The 24544-nt window shown below is 42.0% G+C and overlaps 1 protein-coding gene across 1 annotated transcript in view; it reads left to right on the forward strand.

Moving 5' to 3' along the window:
* LOC123979431 (RNA-binding motif, single-stranded-interacting protein 3-like) overlaps window positions 1-24544 on the forward strand; it is a 101484-nt gene that overhangs the window by 46998 nt on the left and 29942 nt on the right. Inside the window, exons 4-5 of the mRNA XM_046063345.1 lie at window positions 7809-7966; window positions 14126-14205. Of these exons, the coding sequence (XP_045919301.1) occupies window positions 7809-7966; window positions 14126-14205 (238 nt within the window). The remainder of the gene's footprint in view (window positions 1-7808; window positions 7967-14125; window positions 14206-24544) is intronic.

Raw genomic sequence — 24544 nt, forward strand, 5'->3', positions numbered from 1 at the left:
CAAAGCCCCACCGCTGTGTTAGCATACTCAAAGGCTCAATAATGTATCACCCACTTTTGTTCCTTACACAGCATCTATCATCTCAGCATAATACAGAGTAGCTAGAAAGCCATTTTCTATAAGCATTAATGGGACAAAGATTGACAATGTGAGCGTGTTTGTGTGTACTGTCACATATATGTGTATGCATGGCTGTGAGTTTCTGAGATGCAGTACTGTGCAGGAGTGGTGTGTGTAATTACGTGAGAGAATGAGTGTAGATCTTAAAACCAAACTAAACACCTTAGTGCCTCTGGGCTGATAGGACACACTTAGTTGTCATTGGCTTGGATTGCACTCATGGGAAAAATTCTGTAGCTGCATAATGTGATGTATTAAGCTGTGCTCTGCAGCAACGTATGGTAATTTGTGCGATTTTTATTTAATCAGGTAACATTGTATTTCAACTAAATGGAACACTGCATGAGCAAGGTGAGCCTCTAATCGTTTTGCTCATAAGCCATATATTCGGCTCTTTTTATCTTTTGTATCTTACTTTAAAACACGTTGTGCCCTGTGACAAACTTTAAATTACTTTTTAGGTGTGAAAATGATATCAAGAGGTTGATTAATAAGCATACCCAACCATCTGTTGGTGAATGGATAATATTGTTGCAGCTACTACATGATGACAGATCAGGACAGCAGACTGTGTCAATAATATATCAATATACAGGAGAGGTAATCATTTTTGGCACATACAGATTCTTTTGGCCAAGGGCATGTGTACAACAGACACTCTATACAAGAACTATACAATGAGGTACATTTAATACAGTTTCTGTGTCAATTTGATTATAAAATCCAGTGTTTCCACAATCACCACTATGTTCTTTCATCCAGCAGGCCGCCAACTCTGTGTTTAGTGCCACAGCATACCTGGCCCCATGTTAACTTGCATCAAAATGATTCAAGTGAGTTTCATGCAGTGAAGTATACAGATTTTAAATTTGGGCAAAAGGAAGGACTGGTGTTTCTTTGGGAAAGAAAAATATCCCAAAACACATCCCTAGTTTCCACTCACCTGTTATTAGAAAAACCGAATGGCAATGCCAGAAATGTAAAAATTGGCTAGATAGGAAGAGGTAGAACACCTGGCATTTCAAATAAGAGATGTGACAAAGACGGGGAATGGGGGTGGGGGCAAAGTATTTGAAGACACTTTCTGTGCACTTTTCTGCTTCTTCTGCTATAGTATAGACCAGGGGTATTCAATTAGAATTCAAAGAGGTCAGTTACAGAAAATTTCCCAAAGCAAAGGTCCGGAACATCAAAACGACTAACTTACGTTAACATTCAGTACCGTAACGTATAGTTGTATCAACATATGTTTTTAGTCAACAACAGACTGTCAAATCAAATAATATTTCAGTCAGTTTTCACATCAAACTAGAGGGATAATAAATAATAACTACTCTAATAATAAATTCTAAATTTAAGTAAACTAAAATAAAGTGCCTAATTTTTTAGAAAAAATTTAATAAAAAGTGTAGCTTGAAGTGATGAAGTGTAGTCTTAACCAATTTTATAATAAACACTCAACACATCATAACAAATGAACAGCTGTAATGCCTCCTCTTCTCTTTCATTCCCTCTTACAGAGCTACCACTTTTCTACTTTCTCTTGTTCAGTGAGAAACGTGAGCTCTAGTTTGTCCTGCCAGCTAGGATGGGAGATCTATGAGAGATTCTGGTTTTGAACTGCCCGTGGGAGGAATGTACATGTAAAAATCTGTACATTCTTGATTAAAAGTCATGTGAAATCGCTTTTCCCTTTCATCTCCTCAGTGTGTGTGTGTGTTTCCAAAACGTCTCTGGTGAATCTCTCGTGGACTCGACTTGCAAGCATCGGAATGCACAGATTTGATTGGCTGAGCAGCGTCACATGAGACATTGAAGCACATGCGATTGGTCTGTGAGTTTCCTGGACCGTTAAACCATTACAGTAAATGCTAGAAAAGCTGTGTGGGTTAAAATATAAACGCTCTGTCACGAGTATGTCGGGTAGTATGTCTCAATAATAAATCGGCTGTAGGTCGGTGGTCCGGAGAGGACAGCGGCTGGGTCCGGATCCGGACCGCGGTCCGCCTATTAGTGACCACTGGTATAGACAAGTAATTCACATCATGCTACTGCTCACATTTACATGCCTCAAAACACAATAAAAAATAAACCACACAAAAAACATAAGGTGTGATGTAACATACAACAAATTAGACACATTTTAATAGACACATAACTGTAGCTTTCTCTAATCACTCTCAAACGTACATGTGTATATGCCAAGGTGATTATAGCAATGCCACCCACAAAAAGTTATTCAAATTTTTAATTAGTAGAAAGGTAATGTCTATAACTAATAATAATAATAATATAGAAAAATGTGGCTTAATTCAGTTCCTTAAGCTCTTCACTGTATGGTACATTTGCATTCTTTATCTGAAACCCCTGCCAACACCCATTTACCCAACAACTCTATTAAAGGCATGTTTAAGTGACAGGTGTTTTAGGCTGTTTGTTCAGATGTAATATGGTAATTGGATTGAAAATGGCTGCCCTGGATGATGGCACAGATCCTCCGCCTCACAGCCCTTTGTTTCCAACAGAAGGTTTGAATCAGGAATGTGGATTTTGTCAGTCCCCCGGTGAGCAGGAGAAGGGCCTTACACATTACCAGCTTGCGCTCTCGCCTTCTTTCTTTGGCTCCGTAACATGCTGTTCTGTGACTGAGAGTGTTTAGGTCGGAGACATTTGTGCATATGTTGGATTAAGAACAGGAAAGAGAGGTCAAGCTAATAAGTTGCCCCCATCTGTCTGTAGAATCTGACTTTGCTGAACACATGTAGCCACTGTAGAAAAAATATTTTGAACCTGACTTTTTCAAGTCTCCTGCAGCTTTGCTCTGCTAACAGCTGTGTTGTGCGTATCTCCTGTTTACGGCTGCAGTGGACAGAGACAGGTTGTGATGTGGACACACTGTAATGTTAAGTCTTGGATGCGGGTGGGGTTTGAAGTCAAGTGTCACAGAGCAGCTTGATAACAGACAGAATGGCAGAGTGTTGAAGAAGTGTTTGACAACAGCCTCTACAAAGGGAAAAGCAGAGTGATGCTGCCATCCGCTCATCAGTGGTAACAGAAAATGTTGGGAAGCGCTCATCAAAGGGCAGTAAGCTGCCCGCCTGACTTTGCCTGCTGTTGTCTGACCAGCTGACTAGCCGGCTGACAGAATGATGGCTCCTTTGTAGTGCTACCTTTGTGTCTCCACATTTTCTGGCTCCTCACAAATTAAACTCAAGCTTTTGAAGTGAGTTGATGCGCTCATATGCTTCTCCCCTCTCCAACTCCCCGATCCCACTTCCTCCTACTCTTTCCCTCCACTTGGTTGGCCTGCTTGTCTTTTGAATGCATTCTGCAGACTCAGGCTCCCACAGCAAGATCTGAGTGCAGCTCCTCAACCTATATACAAGGAGCACAGGAACGCTCCCTCTGGCATCTGCAAACTTGTCAGCAAGACACCCTCACAGCAGCAGCAACACAGCAACTACTGCTTCCTTGCAGTTTTCTCCAAACAGACAACACGGAACCCCATTGTCTTTTGCTTTAATTGTGCTCCTTCAAGCTGCTGGTTAGTCACACAACAAGCAAGAGTGGCATACCTGAGGGAAGTAAATACTGTGGTGTCAAACCAAGGATTGGCTTATACACTCATACACATGCACACACCCTCATCGAGTGTGTACTGATGCTTAGAGGAGCAGCTGAGAAGCCCTGTAGAGCCAATTACACCTATAACTCTAATCTCTTGAGTAAGCTGAATGGATAGAGAAGAGGAGGAGAGGAGAAAGAAGCAAGGCTAAAGGGTGGAAGGGATGGGAGATGACCATAGTTGGTGGTAAGGACAAGCAGGAAAAAACATGAAAAACATAAGAGAAGTAGTAGGAGGAGTGGAAAAGAGACAGCGGTAGGGTGCGGAAGTGAGTAAGAAATTAAAGTGTTGACAAAAAGAAGAGTTGGAGAAAGAGAGTCCATTAAGATGTCAGTAGTGTGAAAAGCGGGGAAATAGAGAGAGAATGGGGTAAAGGAGGAGGAGTGTTGGCAGGAGCGTGCGGGCAGCTCCAAGTCTCACCATGGCGTTAGATGCAGTGCCCCCAGTCAAGACACATATCTATCTGTCTAACTTTTATCAGTTAAATGGATACAGCCCTGAGAGCCCCATCGGCGGAACGCAAGACTTGTAACATCTGACGTGTCTTCTCCCTCAAGCGTTGTCAAAAGGCAACAAGGGCTTCCTTTAATGTGATACCTACCTGTCATGTCAGCTGCCTCCATCTCCGTCTTTCTCTCCATCTTTCTCTTTCTTACCTTATCACTCTCACCTCTTGCACCATGATCTATAACTCCTATTTTCTCTCTTTTTTTTTTTGCTTATCCTCGCCTTCTTTTTTTCTTTATACTAATACCCACCCTCCCCTGTAGCATGGTAATGTTCCCAGAAATTACAGTGAGGTAAACAGAGCAGTGTGTCGAAATGAAATAACAGCTATCGGGCTGTCAGCTCTATCAAGGGGGCCATCCGTCAGCAGGAAATGACACATTGGCCGCCCCCCACCCCCACTCCTGTCACACACACAGTTGGATTCCTCCTGTCCTGCTCATGGCAAGGTGAAGGAATTATGCTCATCAAAGGCCCAGCGCAGCCTGGAGCCTTTCCATTAGCCTTCTACAACACTGGTCAGTGGCGAGGGGACAGACACACCTGCCAACACACACACAAGAAGCAGTCGCTTCTGGGAAACATGCACAGCATTACAGTGTATATAAATATATTTGAGAGAACATAATTACTCCGAGATAGGATATATGCACAGGTACACACACACACGCACACACACCTCAATTACCACTTCATTCATAGCCTGACAGCAGAGTGTGTGTGAAGGTTGACATTAAAGGAAATTAAATCTCCTCATGGAATGGGCCAGCCCATCTCACCTCCCGTCAAAATGCTTCCATTTCCACTCGTCCCCGTAACCTTCTCATCTGGGTATTTAAGGCTTTGTGGTGCGGAACGTCATCAAAGAGGGAACTTAGCGAGGCGACGGTGCGTAGACGAGGCCTCCCCGTGATAATCCCCCAGCAAACGTAGCCCTCTGCTATTAGCCCATGCACACAAATTACTGCTTCACGTTCTGTCGGGCTCTTTCACCGCGTGTGCCGTCACATGCTTATTGGAGAAAGTGCTTTCATTCAAAAGCGTGCCCCATCCCCACTCTCTCTCTCTCACACACACACACACACACACACACACACACACAAACTCTCGTATCATTGGCTTAGCCAGTGAGTCAGTCAGTTAACTCTTTGATCCAGACCTCCTGTCTGCATTGGAATACGAAGCCTATTTGACATAATCCTGAAAAACATCGCCTCACATAACCAACGAAACTCAAAGGAAAGCACAGCTGCACAGCTACACACACCAAAGGGACTTAGCAGGAGAGTGACACGTGTACAGTAGATTTTTACTGGCAGATTTAATTAAGCTTCATTCACTGCCAAATCCTGTGTTGTACAAACGCTTGTGAGCCCTTTCTCACTCGCTCTGAAGCCCGTAAATGTGACAAACCTGCAGAAGAAGGAGGAGTTTAGCTTGTCCCCAAAGTTAGGCAATTGAGTTGCTGGTTAAAGGAGAAAGAGCTGGGCTTTTCCTGCTTTCACATCGGGCACCGGCTTTCACCCAAATGCTTTAATCAAGATCAAACGTCCTGTCCGATAAGACAGCTAATTAATGGGGGGGGGGGAGACTTCCTCCTTCTTAACCTTTTCCTCCGCCATCAACAGAAAGCAAAACAAGACAGAGTGAGAGACTGTAAAGATTCTCAAAGACAGTGTTTACATGCAGGCTGCAACTGAAGTATCTCCCCGACTGAGAAGAAGACAGACTTCTGTATTGAAGTTGCTGTTTACAGTACTGCATATATGTGTCTGAAATAGATCACTGAAAAAGATTCACATTGCTCTTCTTTTTGAGGCATTTATTTGAAGCCAAATCAACTGAATTCAAAGTAGTGCTATTAACAGATTACATGGCTCTTTTTGCGTTAGGAAAGAAAACTGTATTATTCTAAATTGTAGCTGTGTGCATAATGTATTAATTGTCTTTGGGGGAAAGTCAGTTAGTTCTTCTACTTGTCCTTGTGCCACTTGTCTTGATGCCAGTTCACAAGGTTTATGAGATTTGACTTGGGCAATCTAATTTAGCCACTCCTGAACTAATGGACTAACTTTAACATTAATATCTAAACATAAACATGTCTTTATAAATTGCTATAGTTATTCAGAATATACCCATAACCCTTCCCTATTTGTTACATAAATCTTAACCATCACACAGATTATTGCCTTTCTACATGGCATGTCCTTTCAAAGGTCCTCCACTACTCACATTATTGATCTGGACTAGATTACAATGTAGTTTTCTGATAAGAGAGGGTGTTATTCAGGCTGAGAAGGAAATTTACTTTGGATTCACCGCATTAAACACATACATTTAAAGTGTTCACAATGGTAGCTTCATAAGATACGTTCAAAATTATCCACAAGATCAATATCTATTAACAAATGTCAGCTGAGTGTATTCAATTGACTGGCTTGAAAATATACTGCCACCAAATCTTAAAGATTTAAAGATTAACATCATCCTCTGAGGGTGCTGGGAAAACCAATGCAGATTCTACTGTTGTATACAACTGTGAATGGATGTAAATCTTATCAATGCAGTATTCATTCACTCATCACATTACGCTGGCCACAGATCACAGCATAGATGCCTTTTTGTAAATTGCTTTTGTTCTTGCTAGTGTTAACCTGTCCTGGCTGCTGTTGGATGAAACATTTGGATGTTGGATAAAGACAACATGTGATGAATGAGAACTGGTAACAGATCAGAATCTGGCTGGCTGCCTGATTGGATAGTACCTGGGTAGGAGGATGGATTGAATATAATTTGATATGTAAGAAAAGAACATTCTAATGTACACACTGCACATTAGAGACTGACTTATAGCATAGATGGATGGATAGCTGGTTGACTTGCATGGTGGCTGCCTGGCTCTGTGACTTACTGACTGACTGACTGGTGGGGCTCGGCTGCTGTTTCCAGCTGTTCTACTGTAGAGCTCACAGGGCCCTCTGCTACCTCAGGCTCAACCCACCACCAGCTGTGCAGCTTCACCTAGCTAGCAGCAGCCTCTGGGCACTACAGAGAAAATCCTGTTGTACAATACACACTACACAGCTTCTCATTCTCTGTTTCTGTCTCTCATTCTCTTGAACTTTAAATTTAATACTTATATCCAAAAGGCTATTGTAAAAACTATTGTAAATATTTACAGTGTGCAAGATGTTACAAGATGTCAGACTCCTAATACTGTCCACTAGCACAAATCCATAATGTAGCCTACACACTCACAATTTCACTCATAGAACCAGAGGCACAGTAAACTATTGATGTATCCATATTGCATGTGAGCATATTAATGTGGGATCGTCAATGAGGCCAAACGTCATGTGAGTTCAGCCAGAGTTTGGTTCCACTGTTGGCAGCATTGTGACGTGTTATGTGATGGCTCACGACTCAGAGCTGATGCATATTTCACAATTCCTACGACTGCTGGTGATACATTATTTCTTATTTTTTCCTATCCCTTTCCTGCTGTCTCCTCTATCCGTCCCCGCCCTCCCTGCTCTTCTGTCTCCTGGCCCTGCAGCAACAGGAGCAGGACCCCACCAACCTGTACATCTCCAACCTGCCGGTGTCTATGGATGAGCAGGAGCTGGAGAACATGCTGAAGCCCCTAGGTCACGTCATCTCCACGAGGATACTGAGGGATGCCAATGGGGTCAGCAGAGGAGTCGGCTTCGCCAGGTACACAGTGATGATAATGACATGGAGGCATCAGTTTAAAGGCAGTCACTCTGTTCAACAGGTTATCCTGCTGATTGTATGAAAGCAATAACAGATTTTTAATACATTATAGTACATGTGCCCTCATGCTACATCTGGGTCAATACTTAATTACATACTTACTGTACACATTTGTTGTTAAGTTTTGCTTGACTACTCTTCTGGTACTTCACAGATTCAGTAACAACAATTATTTTGCATATGGATTTCACCAATGTTAGTTGTGCAGACACTCTTATAAATGCACAGACTGAAGTGCACACATGAACAAGCACACACACAGAGACCCATGTATATATGCATGCACTGGCATACAGGCACACACCACTTACTATGTGCATACACACATTCTCCCTAAAAAGACACTTGTCAGATGAATCCTGCCAATGGGCAGTGGAAGCTTTAAAAGGTGATTTGTTTCTTTTCCAAGCCTGCTTGGCAATGCATCTGCCAGTGGATGAGTTAGTCTTATTCATGCCTGTGCATCAGAGTGTGTGTGCCCTCGTGTGTGTGTGCACACGTGCTTGCACATTCACATACTTTTATGGATACCAGCAATTACCCCCTTGTCTCTACAGTATGGCCAGGCCTGCTATATTTCCACCACCAAGCCAACCGCTGAACAGTTTATTTCTTTTTCTACTTATAAAAGTTTCCACTTCAGCTTGTTAATCCCCCAAAGTCATAAACCGCTCTGTCCTTGTCCTCTGCAGCAGCCACCAGGCTCTCATTCCTCTCCACACTTTCCTCCTTTGTTTACCCAGAGGAGGCCACTGACGGCCACAGCACCGCCATCTTGCAGAATTTTTTCTTAATCACCTGCTCTGGCTGAACTCCTCTCCTATTCCCTGCTCTATTACCGAGGGTTACAGTGGGACAGACGAGCACAAACACACATACACACACACACACACACACACAAATAGGCACATATGCACAAACATGATCATATGCACAGACAGGTCTCTACACACGTCTACACCCTCTGCAAGCACATATACCCACACACACACACACACACACACACATTCATAAGCAGACTCGCACACACAGAGACAGGTAGGCAGCCTCCTGCAGGCCAACAAGCAGAGCACAGAAACAACCTGCCACAAGCCACCTGTTCAGGCAGCCCTCGGTGGGAGGAGGAAGAGACAAGATGGAAAGGGAGAGTGAGATGGTGGGAGAGAGAGGGACAGGAGTGTGAAACAACGGCCAGGTAAAAAGAAGTAATCATAGAGGTTATTATGAAGAGAAAGAGAAGGTGATGGGATGGAGAAGGCAGTATGAGATGGAGAAAGATTGAGGAATAGAAAGAGAAACGAGTAAATGCAGCAGTCTGGAAGAAAATGTGAAAAGTGAATGAGTAGTGTTTTGGTTAGTTTATTGTTTGTGAATGGATCAAGAAATAAAATAGAATGGTGGTAATTGATAAGTACAGAGATTCGGACAACGGAGAAAAAAGAAATCAATATATTTCATGAATTGTAGAGCTCTGTTACCTGTGTCAACAGAGAGACAGACAGACAGCTGCTGAGGGTTGGGCCATGAGGGGCATTAGAGAGAGTAAACTGAGCTAAGTGTTTGTGGGCCGATCCATTACTGTTATCAGAGCCCATTACTCCAGCCCCAGCACTAATCATTGCAGACAGCAGCACCTGATGCCATTAACCAGCAGCACACAGAGAAAAACCAGCCTTCCTCACTACCTACCTGCCTGGCTCTCCGGCTGACTGGCTATCCCAAAAGCCTGACTGACCAACACACAGTCTGGCTGACCGATTTGTGTCCCTATGACTGCCTAACAGCCTGTCTGCCTTATTTACTCCTTGTCTCCCCACCTGTTTTCTGCCTACCTACCTGTTGGAAAGAGTGAATTAGAGACGGCGTTGAGGAAGAGGCGAACAATGAATAGCCAGAGGGGGTGTGAGGAGGATGGATAAAGAGCGCGAGGGAAGCTAAGCATCGACACTTCCAGTCAGAGAATCACTCGAAACTCTGCATAAGGGGGATGCATTTAACCTGATTTTTGTGTTAAAACAGACAGCAACAAAATAATGTCAAAACAGCTTTTGTTTTGATAATGCAGTACACAGCCACATACACTATTATTTCAGAAGCACTAAGTTGAGTGTGTACCCTGTACAGGGTTGTTAGGCTTTAGTGAAAGAGAGCAAAAGAGATAAAGAGGTTAGCCATGCTTCATGCAGATCCTCACCGCCTTCTAAAGTGAAAGCATTATGAGGGGTTTTTGGCATGTTTAGTGCAGTTGTGTGTGTGAACATGGATTAGGAGCATTATTATGAATGTGTGCACACATACAGATTATATGTAAACATAAACACACTGTATTTTTATTTCAGTTCAATAAAGCTTTAGAGACATGATGCTTTCATCAAAAGAAATTGCCAAAGCATATTCACAAACGAGTAAAATGAATTATACATACAAAACAAGTTATGATATACTACATGGAATAAAATGACTAAACTCTTAAAGTGAGGGAAAAAAAGAAGCAAAAATGTTGCATGAACTGTTTGAATAAGCTCTTCTCCTGGGAGGGAAGGACAGGGTGGTGTTTGGGGGAAATGTGTCCTTAGCACTGAGTATTGAATGCATTCAGTTACTGGAAGCAGCCGTAGACTGCTTCATTGTATTACTCTCTTTTACTAATTCTTTGATCCAATCATAATTTTATAAATTTTAGACCAATGTATTTAGACATAGTTCATTTATGGCTGTTTGTGTTTAGACCTTTAGAACATTTGAGGACTATAAAAAAATTTCTAACCATAATCACGTATTACATATATACATACTCTTTGAATCAGCTGAATGACAGTGCTTTACTGGTCTTATTTCTAGTTGCTGAGTGTTGGTGTTTTTAAAGACCAGTTGTCATGATTAGTAATCAGCTAAGTCACAGTGGCTGGTTAAGAGGAAGAAGAAAGAGAGATGGGGAAAAGGGTGGATACTGGGTCAGTGAGAGATGGATGATGCCAGGAAGTGTGGAAAAAAGATTACATATTCTAAAAAGAGAAGTACGGAGAGGAAAAGGGAGAAAGATTGTTGATGTGGATAGGGTGTAGCGGAGAAACAAAAGGATGGACAGAGAAGGAAGGAAAGGAGGGCACGGAAAGTGAGAGAGATGGGGCGGGAGAGAGCGAGGGTAACACTGAAAGATGGAGGAAATAACCAAGGTTGAAAGACGGGGAGGAATGAGAGAGACGTCAAAAAGAAGAGGTGCAGACGGGCCGGGAGTAAGATGGATGGGACGGGGAGAGCGATAAAGAAGCTATGGTTAAAAAAAAAAAGAAAGATGAAGGTAGAGATAGGAGAAGGATGAGAGACGGAGGACAGAGAAGTGAGAGGTTGACAGGATGATATAAGTATTCTTGGAGGGGAGAGCGAATAAAGCATGAAAATCTGGAAAGCAATGAATTCCGCACATTCCAAGAGCATATTACCATAGGCATAGGAGTCACTCAAGCCTGCATTTTAATATGAGTCCATTGTGAGTGTATATTAAAGAATCTGCATGGTAACATACCGTATATAAACTAGGTGAAAATTCATGTGAGGCTATGTGTTTTTTGATACTGTAACCTAACATGATAATGTTTGATATATAGGGAAAAGTATGATATAGTAATAATAATAATGATGCGATGGACAGTAAAAAAAACCAGCATTCCTAATTTTTCTTTACCCTTATTATTATATTAATTTATACTTGATGTGATATTGACTGATTGCCATAATATTCAGTACAGATATCCATGATGGCTGGAGGATGAATCCTAATGACTTTACCCTGACTCCTGTAATATAATAATAATAATAATAATAATATAATACACTTTATTTATATAGCACTTTTCTTAACAACAAAGTGCTTTACGAAAAGAAATAAACCAGACAAGGCAGATAAAATGAGAACGAGGCCAAAGAACATGATTAAAGAGGAAGTAAAGAGATTAAAATGAGTAAATAAAAAGGAATAAAAACAGTAAAAACAATATCAAAAATTTCCAAAAGCTTTCAAAAAGAGAAATGTTTTAGAGATTTAAAAGAAGCTAGAGACTTTTACGTTAAGTAGGCAGAGAGTCCCATAGTGTGGGGGCTCTAATAGCAAAAGCCTGATCACCCTCTGTCAACTGAGACCTGGGAGTAACCAGCAGGGCTCGGTCTGGAGATCTCAGTGGTGGAGAGGGCACATACCAGGTCAATAAATCAGAGATGTGTTTAGGACGAAGGTCCTTAAATATGGGTAATAAAATTTTAAAATCATTTCACAGGGGTGATATGAATGTGTCTCTTTGTCCCAGTAACAAGTCGAGCAGCAGCGTTTTGTACCAGCTGGAGATAGTGGAGGGAGCCCTGTCTTACACCAGAATAAAGTGCACTGCAGTAATCAAGGCGGGAGGAGATAAAAATCAGCATCAAATATTACGATTCTAATATTAAGATTCTTAGCAGCCAGCTTAGTATTATTTGACAGCCCAATTAGTACCAAAAGAGCTTGAATTTTGGGGGAACAAACACAATGTAGCCCTACCAGCATGTAAAAGTTTTAACTTATACAGTGTAAATATCTCAACGTCTACTGGATGGGTTGGCACACAACTTTATGCAGGAAGTAATTTTCCACAAAGAATGAATTATAATGACTTTGGTGATCCCCTAACCTTTCCTCTTGCGCTGCCATGAGGTTCACGTTCTTAGTTTTCAGTGAAATTTGTCAACAAAATGTGGATGGAGTGCCATGAAATTTGGTATACACATTCATGTTCCCCTCAGGATGAATTGTAATAACTTTGGTGATCCCCTGACTATTCCTGTCATCTGGTCAAAATGTCCATTTGTCAAATACTTCGGTTTATGATTAAATACTTGCCAAACTAATGACATTGCCATCAGCCTCTGTTGTACTTTTGTTTAGTAAACATGGTACACATTATGCCTGATTAACATCCGCATGTTAACCTTTAGCTTACAGTCATTGTGAGCAGGTTAACATGTTAGCATATAACTCAAAGCACCACTGCATGCAGCCTCACAGAGCAGATGGGATAACTGTAGACTTTTTGTGTTGTCAGTTGATAATATAGTAATTAAAAGTCCTGATGTGAAAATCTGATTTTAAGGGATGAGCCTACAAGCATGATTTATGACATCACAAATTGTTTAAAAGCCAATCCTGGTCCAATTTGCAACTAATACAAGTGTGATGTAGACCCTTAAATGCACCAGTGCACATACACTTAGAATGAACTTCACAGTGAAGTAGGACTTTTTAGAAATTATAACAATTTGCATATTTATAGATTCTGGATTTTACACCTAAGGACAATTTAGGGTCACCAATTAACCTAGTCCGCATGTCTTTGGACGGTGGGAGGAAGCCGGAGAGAACAGGCAAACTCCACACAGAAAGGCCTGGGCAACCGGGGTTTGAACCCGCAATCTTTATGCTGTGAGGTGACAGCGATAACCACTGTACCACCGTGCCACCCGGAAACAAAACATCTCAGCCACATATTATCGGACTATTTGTATATGTTTTAATACAGGTCCTATCTTTATAGGTAAGGAGCTACTGTAGGAGTAAGTTTTCATTATAGTCATGGTTACCACACTATGGTGAGGTAAAGAAACTGATGTGGAGTTAACATCTGGTGACAGTTTTTCTTATGCCTGTGTGCCTGTGATGATTGGGACAGCGTACATGGCTCACAGCTTGAATTTTAAATTCAGGGCTCTGAAATCAGCGTAATTTCCTCACAACACAGTGCGAAGATAAAAGATATGTGTGTGCGTGCCAACATACAATACATTTGTGCATTTTTATGTGTTTAACATACTTATGTAAGTGTTTTGACATGTATTAGTGTCTGTGTGCTTATGACATGAGAAATCAGAGCTCTGGTCAGCTGCTCGGCCCATGTGTATATCATCCAGTGGCTGAAGAAGGGGGAGCTAAGTCAGTCAGCTTCCTGTATTGTCTCTCTCTTTCATTCTGGAAACCAGAATCATTACTAACCGTGCAATGTAGAGGTTAAGTACTTTGATTTCTAATGACGATAGAAGTGAATTAAACCCTATGTGTCACTTTCGTTGCAGAATGGAGTCCACAGAGAAATGTGAAGTAGTGATACAGCACTTCAATGGAAAATACCTGAAAACCCCGCCAGGCATTCCAGGTGAGTCCCCCCTCCTTTGCTTTACATTACTCTCGCATCACCCCGTTCCTTTCTTTCTTGGAAAATCATCACCTTTGAAATGAGAAACTTCCTTTCTAATTCAATTATGGTAATTTCTCATCTCAGATCTGCCGGACCGCTTGATAGATTGTGTACACCGTTGTTTCTGACACCTGAAGCTAGCAGTCGTGGATATGGCTGAATAGCTGACGGTTCTGTTAGGCCTCTTCCTCTCCGTCTCTCTTTCTGTCACCATCTCTCTCCCTCCTTGGTGGTGCTGCTGCTGCAGGCTGGAGCTTCTTGGGCAGGAGAAAACCCTCTTAATATTCACACTCATGCCTCTGTGCTGTTCTTTGCAATCTACTTAAGAGCTTGCACTCTCCCCTCTCTCCTCTCTGTTTCCATGTCCTCTCTCCTTCCTATCTCTCTTTCCTGCAGTCACCCTAGACAGTGGAACAAGCTGGCCAAGGAGAAAACAGGCAGGGTAAAGAGGTTGAAAAAAAGGAAGTCGCAGAAGGGAGACAGATGTAGAGACAGCATTGTACCGCATTCTGGGTTAGCACAGAAATGTGTCTTTTATTCGCTGTCCAATGTGGCATCTCTGTCCCAAAAGTTTAAAACAAAAGGAGACAAAGCTCTGGAAATGTCGGAAACAGAGCAAGTCTAGAAGGAGTAGGGGTGACAAAAGGTGGTTGCAAAAAGGAAAGTGAGGTGGAATGAGAGTAAAGATATGAAAGACAGAGCCAGAGGGAAAGGCCAGGATGAAGAAAAAACATGCTGCCTAAGCACTTGGGGCCAGGTGCTGCAGCGCTCACAGCCTCCCTCCTGTCCCAGCAGGACGTGGGGGCCAGACAGGGCCATACTGAGGAGATGTCCTTCACCTCTGTGGCAATTTTATTAACAATACTCACACATTCAACCAGCGGCACAGAAACTGACCCAGAAATCGCTCTCCACTATCGAGTAATATCTCAGAGAAACTGGATTTAGAATCTCCATATATGCTCAGCCACTGCATAGCCAGCGGCCATTAAAGGGAAGGTGAGTGGTTATATTGAAGTTGAGCCGTAATAGGAAACCTTTAAAGCTGTAATATCAGGCTGACCTTCCCCTTTAAGGGTCTATCTCCCGGCCGCTCAGGCTTTATTATTGTTAATGGATTGTTCAGGCTTTTGCCAAGCATGGCGATTTACTGCCCTGATCGAGGAAATCCTTCTGGGGAATTAAGAATGGTTAAGTTTACAAGGTCTGCTCTGGTCTGGTGCTACTATGGTCCCTCCTAAAGGGTCCATGAAATCCCCCCTTTTCATTGATGTATGTTTGTGTGTGCACGCAACTGACTGTTGCAAAAGCTATTATTGTTCCTTGTGCTGTTGCCATTTGTAAATTGAGGTAATGCATACGACAATCAATGCCTCTGTTTGTTACAACTTTTTTGTGAACAAGCCAACAGTTTATCTAGATTGTCTAGATTGTCTAAGCTACTTTATTTGGAGGTAAATAATCTAAAATATATCCCATCTTTGCACATGAAAACTGTGCACGCAAGTTGAAGTTGGAGATGTCTTTTTGGTGATGAAGCCTCGTTACCAAATCTCAGAAATAAACTTGGTGACTACAATAGTAGTATTACCTTGTAGGAATTATGTCCAAAGCATATAAGACAACGCCAAAATTATACTAAAAAATTGTTTTGTTTATTGTTTTATGCATTTACATGCATTGGTGCTTTTTCCCCTCATAAATACAGATGGATAAAGGCTCACTCTGTCATTCCTTTGATACTTTTCCCATAGTTTTTGATTTTTCATATTTTTTCCTGCTTTCTGACACTCTCCATGTTGACTTGCTTTCTGCTGAATGGAGATCTCTGGACATTTCGTTGTTATCAAACTCAGATGTTCCTCTGCAGAGGACCCCAGGGCTGTTTCTGTTTCCCACACAAGCAGTGGTGTGTGTGTGTGTGTGTGTGTGTGTGTCTGTGTGTGTGTGTGTATACAGGTGTGCATGTTAGGTGTTCTTACCAATATTGATTGGTATTTGTTTATATGTTCGGATCATCTGTGCATATTCAAATGTATGCATTTTAAATTGTGAACACTGTATTTGTGTGCTAACAGAGTCAGCTTATGTGTGTGTTTTTATGTGTGTGTCGCGTTGGTGGTATTTCCCCAGAGCCCCTTGCTATGCAGGGCAGCTTCTTCATCCATCCTGCTTTGACAGCTCTGCGGCACCCCCCAGGGGGCCCTTGCCACACACAGCACAGCAGGAGCGCGTGTGTGTGTGTGTGTGTGTGTCTTTGTGCGTGTGCACAAGCATGGGTATGCTTATGTGACATCCATGACTACTACACTGTGTGAACCTTGACACATACACACAGGCACAGATACAGTCATGCACCACTAACTTTGACCTGAATGGAATGTCAACATCCATATAATTCTAATGAAATCCCTTTTTTCCACCATTTAGCGTTTGAAGCATAACCCACAAAAATACACAAAGTAGCTGTGCTAGCACACACACGCCTGCACAAACGCACCACAACACTCTCAACATGCATGCATGCACATACACATGCACACCCTCTTCTCATTGCCCCAAGCTTGCTCACCAATCCTGTCAAGCCCATATCTGACAAGCCTCTGCATTTCCAGCTTAGCCACTCAATCACACTGTCACTGTGTCAAGAAATGTGGGTGTGTGTGTATGCGAGTGTGTGTGATGTTTTTTTTTTTATAGTGGCCCTTCTCTACTCAGGTGTGTCCAGTGGCAATACAAAAGGATATTGAGTTGTAACCTTGCTGTCCCATACCAGGAAGTAAATATGTGGATGTCATGTGCCGGGTCATCTGTTAAATTCTGTTGACCACTTGAAAATGAAAGGAAAGGAAGTCACCATATTGGCAGGAAGTTAACGTTGAGTTGCAGATAACACAACGACACAGAGAGGCGGAACATACAGAGCAGGAGATTGTGGAGATACTAACAGATGGCAGTTAACGGTGCCATAGACAGCTTCCATACACTTCCTGTTTTAATGTAATAACATCTAACTTCCTTGTGATTACATGAGATGTTGAGTTTGGGGGAGATGATAACAGATGGCAGCTAATGATACTTAAACATCTTCCCTATTCTTACTGTTAGGTTTTTAATGAAATAATGCCAGATTTGCTACTGTTTACTAGTCTGTCTTATTTATATACAGTATAGGGTTTAATGCACTTTTAATTAATGTAACTGTTACTCATAGTCAGCTTGTATTTCAGTTAGTATGCTAGGTGTTATTTCAATACTTGTCGTGATCAGATATATTACTGTTACTGTTATAACCATAACATAAGTAGTTAGTGCCATAAACAAGATAGACACTGGTATATTCTTTATAAGCAATAAAACACACTGCTGGAAAAAAAGGCAGTGCTTGCCAGGAACTTAAATAAAACACGTGTCCGTGCTTTCCAGCTAGTTCTAGAGAAAGTAAGTAGTGCTACGGCACTAGCATATAGATTCATCTAATCAGCTATACAGCTCAGGTTTGTTTGGTGAGGCCTGGTTGATATGAGAGGTGCGTAGCTTTCGTCCAACAAGCCAGTCACAGAGGCCTGCTCCAGCCGCTCTGCTCTGCCCACGTCTGATTGTGATTCAGAGAGAGGGACATGATCGATAGCCCTGATGGAGCACTACAGCTGTTTAGCTATTCTGTGCAATGCGGCAGCTCTCTCCGTCGGTGTTGCCGACTGTGAATGTGCATACGACCACACACAGATGCAAAGTCATTCACATGCTCCGTACATGCATGGTGCACATGCATCGATGTGGATATATTTTTTCACCTAAAGACATAGATTCATACTGTTTATTTATATGCAACAGTGCGCATACACAGAAATGCTGTGCATGTATGTGAAAGTACATAGGTTACACACACACACAGATAGATGGACTTCTACACTCACATAGACACAAACTCTTCTTTCTGAGAAATGACCAACTTTGTGGTTGGAGGTGAGAATAAAGAGTTATCCTTGTTTTTCAGTGGATGTGGATTTACTCAATACACAAAATAAATGGAATTTATGAAATGTTACTATAGCAATAAACCATACTGAAGTGAGCCCAACAGGGACGCATTATGATTTACACTGCAACCCTGAGCTCTGGGAAAGTCAAAGGAAGTGCAGATAAAAAGTGATTTAATCCGCTGGCTCCACTGAGCCTTGCTGATTAAAGCCCTTCGTCCCACAATGCATTAAACAGCTTAGAGATGACACCCTATGGTAAATGTAATTTGAACCAGAGATACATTAGCTATTGTTTGGTTTTGGCAGGTGAGTAATCTCATGTACATCCCATATTGTGTGTCTTCCATGGCAGAAGGAAAATTTATAACATTTGATACATTGTACGTGCTGTACTGCTCCGGCAGGTTGCTGCTCTTTGTGGGATTTAGCTTAATTTCATTGTCAACAGTCGAACAACAGCTAAATAAACAAGAAGGTGCGTTTTCAGGAGGGCTAGAAACAGGTAGTGTTGAGCGTTGCCAAATGACAACACCAGACTTTGATGAATCCAGCATTCTCATGAATCTCTAACTGTGCAAACATAGATTCAATCCAGACTGAATGGGCAGTAACACTGCAGCTTCTTCCTTTTCACTTCCGTTGTTGTTGCTCACTCCGTTGTCCTGCTGCCAATATGGCACCAGAGCTGAGAGTCGGCTCCAATATTGTCCAATAGATGCTGGATAAATAATGGAAACCACATCAGGAAGCAGCCACAGTGGCCCTGGGAGATGGAACCAAACGGAAACATGCAATATGTACAAGATTTCCTGCTTGTTTTTTTATAACACTCTGGCATTTCTCTCCCTAACCTTATCTGTTTTCGCAATTTCTGTTCAAAACACAGTGACTGTCTCTGTCTGCCCTCACTCACACTCAGTCTATTAGTCCAAAGTACCCTATTTTAGTGTAGACAAATAAAAACTTTATTTAGGCCTAGAGTAAAAGCATATTATTCATGGAGACTTATGGGAGGCATCAGCCCTTTTCTCATGTAAAATGCTCCACCCCCAGATGAATGTGATTGCATTTGAAAATACCAGTCAAATTCTCTGTTTTCTGATTTACTTTGCTGATCTGTCAGAGATCCAGATGACACCCAGGCTTTGTAGAACCACCACAGCTGACAGGCTTATGCCTGACAGAGTTCACAGGGGACACTATTTGGCAAGACACCCTTTAAACTAAACAGAGCATAGACCAAAAGGCAGTTCTGAACCCAAAGTGCTGGCCTGCCGACACATCCCGTCATTATTTGCAGAACACAGGGCCTGTGCCACTGAGGGTGGGGGAGTTGCTGCTGGGGGTGCTATTGCAGAAAAAGATTCCCTCCCTGCTGGCATCCTCACCAAGGCAACTGTGCCAAGATAGCAGAGACAGCCCACGGTATTAAAACGTCCCTTGCTGAATTAAGGCAAGTCCCAAATCACTTGGTAAGTCACAAAAAGCCCTTCTGAAACTGTCAGTCATACTTGAGTAATCCATGTTAATTTCTACAATCCCTCCCACATTCCCCTGGCTAATAACCGGCCTGTCAGCAGGCCCATTTCTCTCCCCTATGGCGAGTAGATTTAACGTGCAGCCAAGTAGGTTGGTGGCTTGGCTGTCAGTGTGTCTGCCTCTCCAAGCATGCCAAAGCACTTTTTCTCCCATGATGCATTTGTGTGTCACGTGTGGGTTCTAAACTGTAAATTGTTTAAATCTAATGTTTTCCATTTGCGTTTTTGACAGAAACAAAAGGTCAGATCCATTATGTATTGATAATTCATTTACTGCTGCTGTCACCCAGACAGACAGCTTTTCAATATATGCTGCCACAGATAATAATTAGCCACCAAACCTCCCTTTCATATGCACTTCTCAGGATATTGCATCTTAATGAAATCTGTCCTCTGTGCATGAACCTTCCACCCCCCATTCCTGACTTCACCCGCCTCCCATTAGAGACAGGACACACAGGAAGTTATTATTGGCATCCCCAGTAAATCAGACAGCTTCCTGAAAAAGGATCAATTTCCCCCGATGCACTTTCTCATTATAACCTTATCTCACACACAGACAATAATCTGGATTTGTCACGCTTTGTTTGTTTTGCCACTGAACTGTATCAATCATGAGCGAAGCCATCGGTTAGCACAGCGAGGAGGAGGAGAAGAGAGGAGAGAGCAGCCGCTCTGAGTGGTCTGTCACTGAAATATAAAGTATTCACCTGCTGCAGTCCCCTTCCACAAAAAAATAATATAAGCCCTTTGATTGGCTTCAAAGTTTGTTCAGGCAAAGGAGAGAAGCTCTGGCTCCTGGAGGGGTTTAGGCAGGAACGATTGACTTTGCTCTCCACTCAACCACATCTAATGTAGAGGGAGACAGAATGAAGGAGAGTTACCATGAGAAAAAGATACATAACGAGGGAGAGTAATAGGGAGAAATATAGCTGGAGTGTGATGGAAAGAAATAGGAGCTGAGGAAATGTGACAGGAATAAGAGAGGGTGATAAAAGAGAACAGATGGAAAAGGGCAGAGAGGAGAACAAAATGATGGGTGGCGCAGGGAAACAGAAGAGAGAAAGTGAAAGTTGGATCAACCCGTGCTTTTGGAAGGTTAAATTTGAGTAAAGTTTATGTTGCTGCATCTGCAGCAGACTAGATGAAAGGATGACATTGACTGTGCGACCGCTTCCTGAGCTTGACCCCATGACCCCGGCCCAGCTGTCCGCCATGTTGATCCCCTTCTATCTTTCTCCCTCTCCCCCTGCTCAAATCTCTCCGTGCACTTTTTGTTGTCCTTGCTTTTATATTCTCTCTCATGCATCCCTCCCTCTCTTATCTTCCCTGCCACCTCTGTCTTTCATCCCTGACTTTCCCTGCTCATCCTCCCCTCCTCTCTGCTCGCTGTTCTTCTGATCGCACACATTCCTGCTCATCCCTCCCTAATTCTCATCTGTGTTACTGGATATAGCTGAGTGAACACAATATTAGTGCAAGCACCTGAGGCTGCTTTTATGTATGAAGAACATCTTTCCTCTCCTCTTTGTCTGACATATGTTCAGCCTGTTGAATGATGTTGGCATTTCTTTTGTACTGTTGATTCACTCATATTGTGGACAGCTGACTGTTACGACAAAGTTTTTAGTTTTTTTCCATTTTTATCATTGTCATCTTTCCATGAAAGTAAAGCAGCAACAAGGTTGGATCCGAAATGTAATAGAAGCTTGTTGCAAAATATGCTTACAACAATCATTAACTGGGGCAAAAATGTGTAATATCCATGAATTTAGAATATGCCCAGTAATTAAGAATACGTTCTCTCACATTTGACCTCATTGTAATACAAGCTGGTCTTTTAACAATTTTAGTCCATTCCACCTCAACACTATCAGTACTCATTATAATTACTTCTTTATACATTACACTTCTGTCACATTCTGTGAAATCCTGTACATATTTCCACACTCCTATTTTAATTTTAGATTTGTATTTTGTATATTTTCTTGATATTTTCTACTTAACAAGTCTTTATTTTTTTCTATTCCTTTAATACCTTAATTGGCAAAGTAAACAATTGTAACACAAGAATTTCCTATCTCAATATATCAATAAAGTATTTCTGATTCTGATTAGCCGCACTAGCTTCGTGGCTCTAGGGATGGCAGTGTTGGACTTTTTGGACAGACATTCATGGTCCCCAGATGATTATTCCTAATGCCTTTGGTGATGTCCTCACGTTTCCTCTTGTGCCACCATGAGGTTGACATTTCAGTGAAATATATTGACAATACTGAATGGTTTATCATCAAATTTGAAGATATTTATGATCCCCAGAAGATGAACTGTAATAACTTGTGTGATCACTTAACATCCCTCCAGCATCAGGTCAGCTGGTGCAGATTAATAAATGTTAGCATCCTGATGTTCGTATTTAGCTCAAAGCACCACTATGCCAAAATAGACGTTCAGACCAAAAACAGCCCTGCTTTAAAACAATCTAAGGGGCTTTGTTTGTTGAGGTTTGTTGTTGCGGATGTAAAGTAATACGAGGCCAGTTTGAGTGATGGATCAATAAGTTTGAAGGCTTATCAGACCCAAAACACTGCAGGATTATACAGCTCTAGAAAGTTGGCACAACAGCAATCATTTTTATCTTTTGTTGCGACGATTGCAAAGTAAACAGTAGAAATATGGCGTTCATGTTAGAAAGTAATCAACCAGGAGTGTGCGCTTGCATTTATTTGATTGACCAATGCAATGTCTTGCCAAATAACGTTGTTTGCCTGAGATCTCTGCATCAGCAACCCCACTGTCCCAACGCAGCGGTCCCATTCAAATGAATGAGGTGGCTTTTTTTCACGCAGTGCTGTTGTTTGTCTGAACACTGCGTAAGAACAGCCTCACAGAGCCACTAGCATGGCTGTGGACTTTTTGGGGTAAATCTGAATTGCCATCTTCTGTTAGGCCTGATACATTTGGAATTTCCAGTAGGGGTGACGTACAGGATTGTCATTTAAAAAACAGCAACAATGCAAATGTATTATTTAGTAGTTTACTGAAATTGAGAGGAACCCTAAACAAATCACATATAGTTTTTTATTTCTGCTAACATCTAGCTCTGCCCAGTTAGTTAGTAGACAGTATAGTTAAATTGGCGTTTGTTATTCATTTTCCCTGTGAATTTTATTCTGGCAAGCTCAGGAGTCACACTGCCGACTTTGCAGTCATAAGCAAAAACCTCTAGGCTTTTCTTTTTATACTTCTCCCTAGATCTACCTGGGCCCTCCACTACTCTCAGGAAAGAAGTCTTCAGATGTGCACGTTATCTTCACGGATCCCTAGATTCCAGGTTTTTTAGCCATCAGTCAACTTAATCTAATACAGAACCTGGGGCAATGCAATTCTTTTGCAAAAAATAATATTCAGTCTCTCAGCAGATACAGTAGTTCACTGAACTCATAGCCTTTCGGCCAGCCTGCCCATCTTCCAAAATGAAGATTAAGTTTGCTGAGGAGGATAATCACGCTCCAAGGTCTCTGTGGTATGCAAGCAATTCAGCAGGCTTGCTTCTTGTGGTTCACTGGTCATCTCCTCTCTATCCCCTTCAACTTTCATTAGGTTAGAGTATCACAACACATGATTTTGATAAATTACAGCTTTCAGTTTGTGTCCACTCTAGCATGTTTTGAAGCATATTTTAAGGTATACATTAAAACATGTATAATAACATTTCAATCTTACTTGGATCTTCGTCAGGTCAGATTATTAAACTTTTTGTGAAATAAAGTGTGCAGGCAAGCTTTTTTACACAGACGGTGTTTTCTGTGTGATGTGCATATAATTACTCTCATTCTTACATTTGAAAGTGAACATAAATAATGAGGTTTACTCAGGACATCTGCCTGACCAGAATTGACCTCAAGACTGATTGTATCCTCTGTGTGCTTGCGTCAGGGAAGCAAGGTAAAAAAAAAAAAAATTTAATAAAGCAGGCATCAGTTACACCCGGCCACGTCACTGTCACCGTCCCAGGACACAGAGGGCAGTTAGATAAATCTAGCGGCTGTCCCCAAAATAGAGCACGGGCCTCCATTAGAACAGGACGCAGGCTGTGGGAACAGGCAGAGGTCACTGTGGTCAGCAGAGTTATTTCTGTAGCGCCACCGGACCTCCAGGAGTTGACGCCCATTCATTCATCCGACTGCCTGCCAGCAGGGTAGGGGGCACACACAGAGACACAAAAAATGTGGACACACCTACATGCTCTGCCAATGGACTCAGTAGGAATGGGACGAGTTCCATTTGGTGAAAGTTACTGTGATGGCATCCAAGTTGCTAATGTTTTTGTCACCTGGAGCTATTTGTGTCTTTTTCTTTGTATATGAGTGTATTTTTATGAAAGCTGCCTGCTGGTGAGCTGAAGGACGATGGAAACACACCTGGTTCTGAGTGACCTCATGTCTCAGACAAACTGTCTCTCTGTCTGTCTCTGTTTCCTTGGCTGGCAGTACAGGACATTGTGGCTGTTGGATCACACTTGTGGCTTATTTCTGATGCTTTTGCTCAGTTATATAGATGATTTACAGTAGCTTACAGACATGGATGCACACTTTTTGCCGTTGCAAAAACACAGACAACACACAAAAGGAAAACACACCAGCACACCAACAGAATGATTTCTTACAGTCTCCTTTTCCTTCCTTTGTTCTTTGAGCTTCTCTTACTACTTTCTGTCTTCTTCCATACATCCACACACACACATACACACACATCAATAGTCCATTAGGA

This window comes from Micropterus dolomieu, linkage group LG11 (assembly GCF_021292245.1).
Source record: "Micropterus dolomieu isolate WLL.071019.BEF.003 ecotype Adirondacks linkage group LG11, ASM2129224v1, whole genome shotgun sequence".
NCBI lineage: Eukaryota > Metazoa > Chordata > Actinopteri > Centrarchiformes > Centrarchidae > Micropterus > Micropterus dolomieu.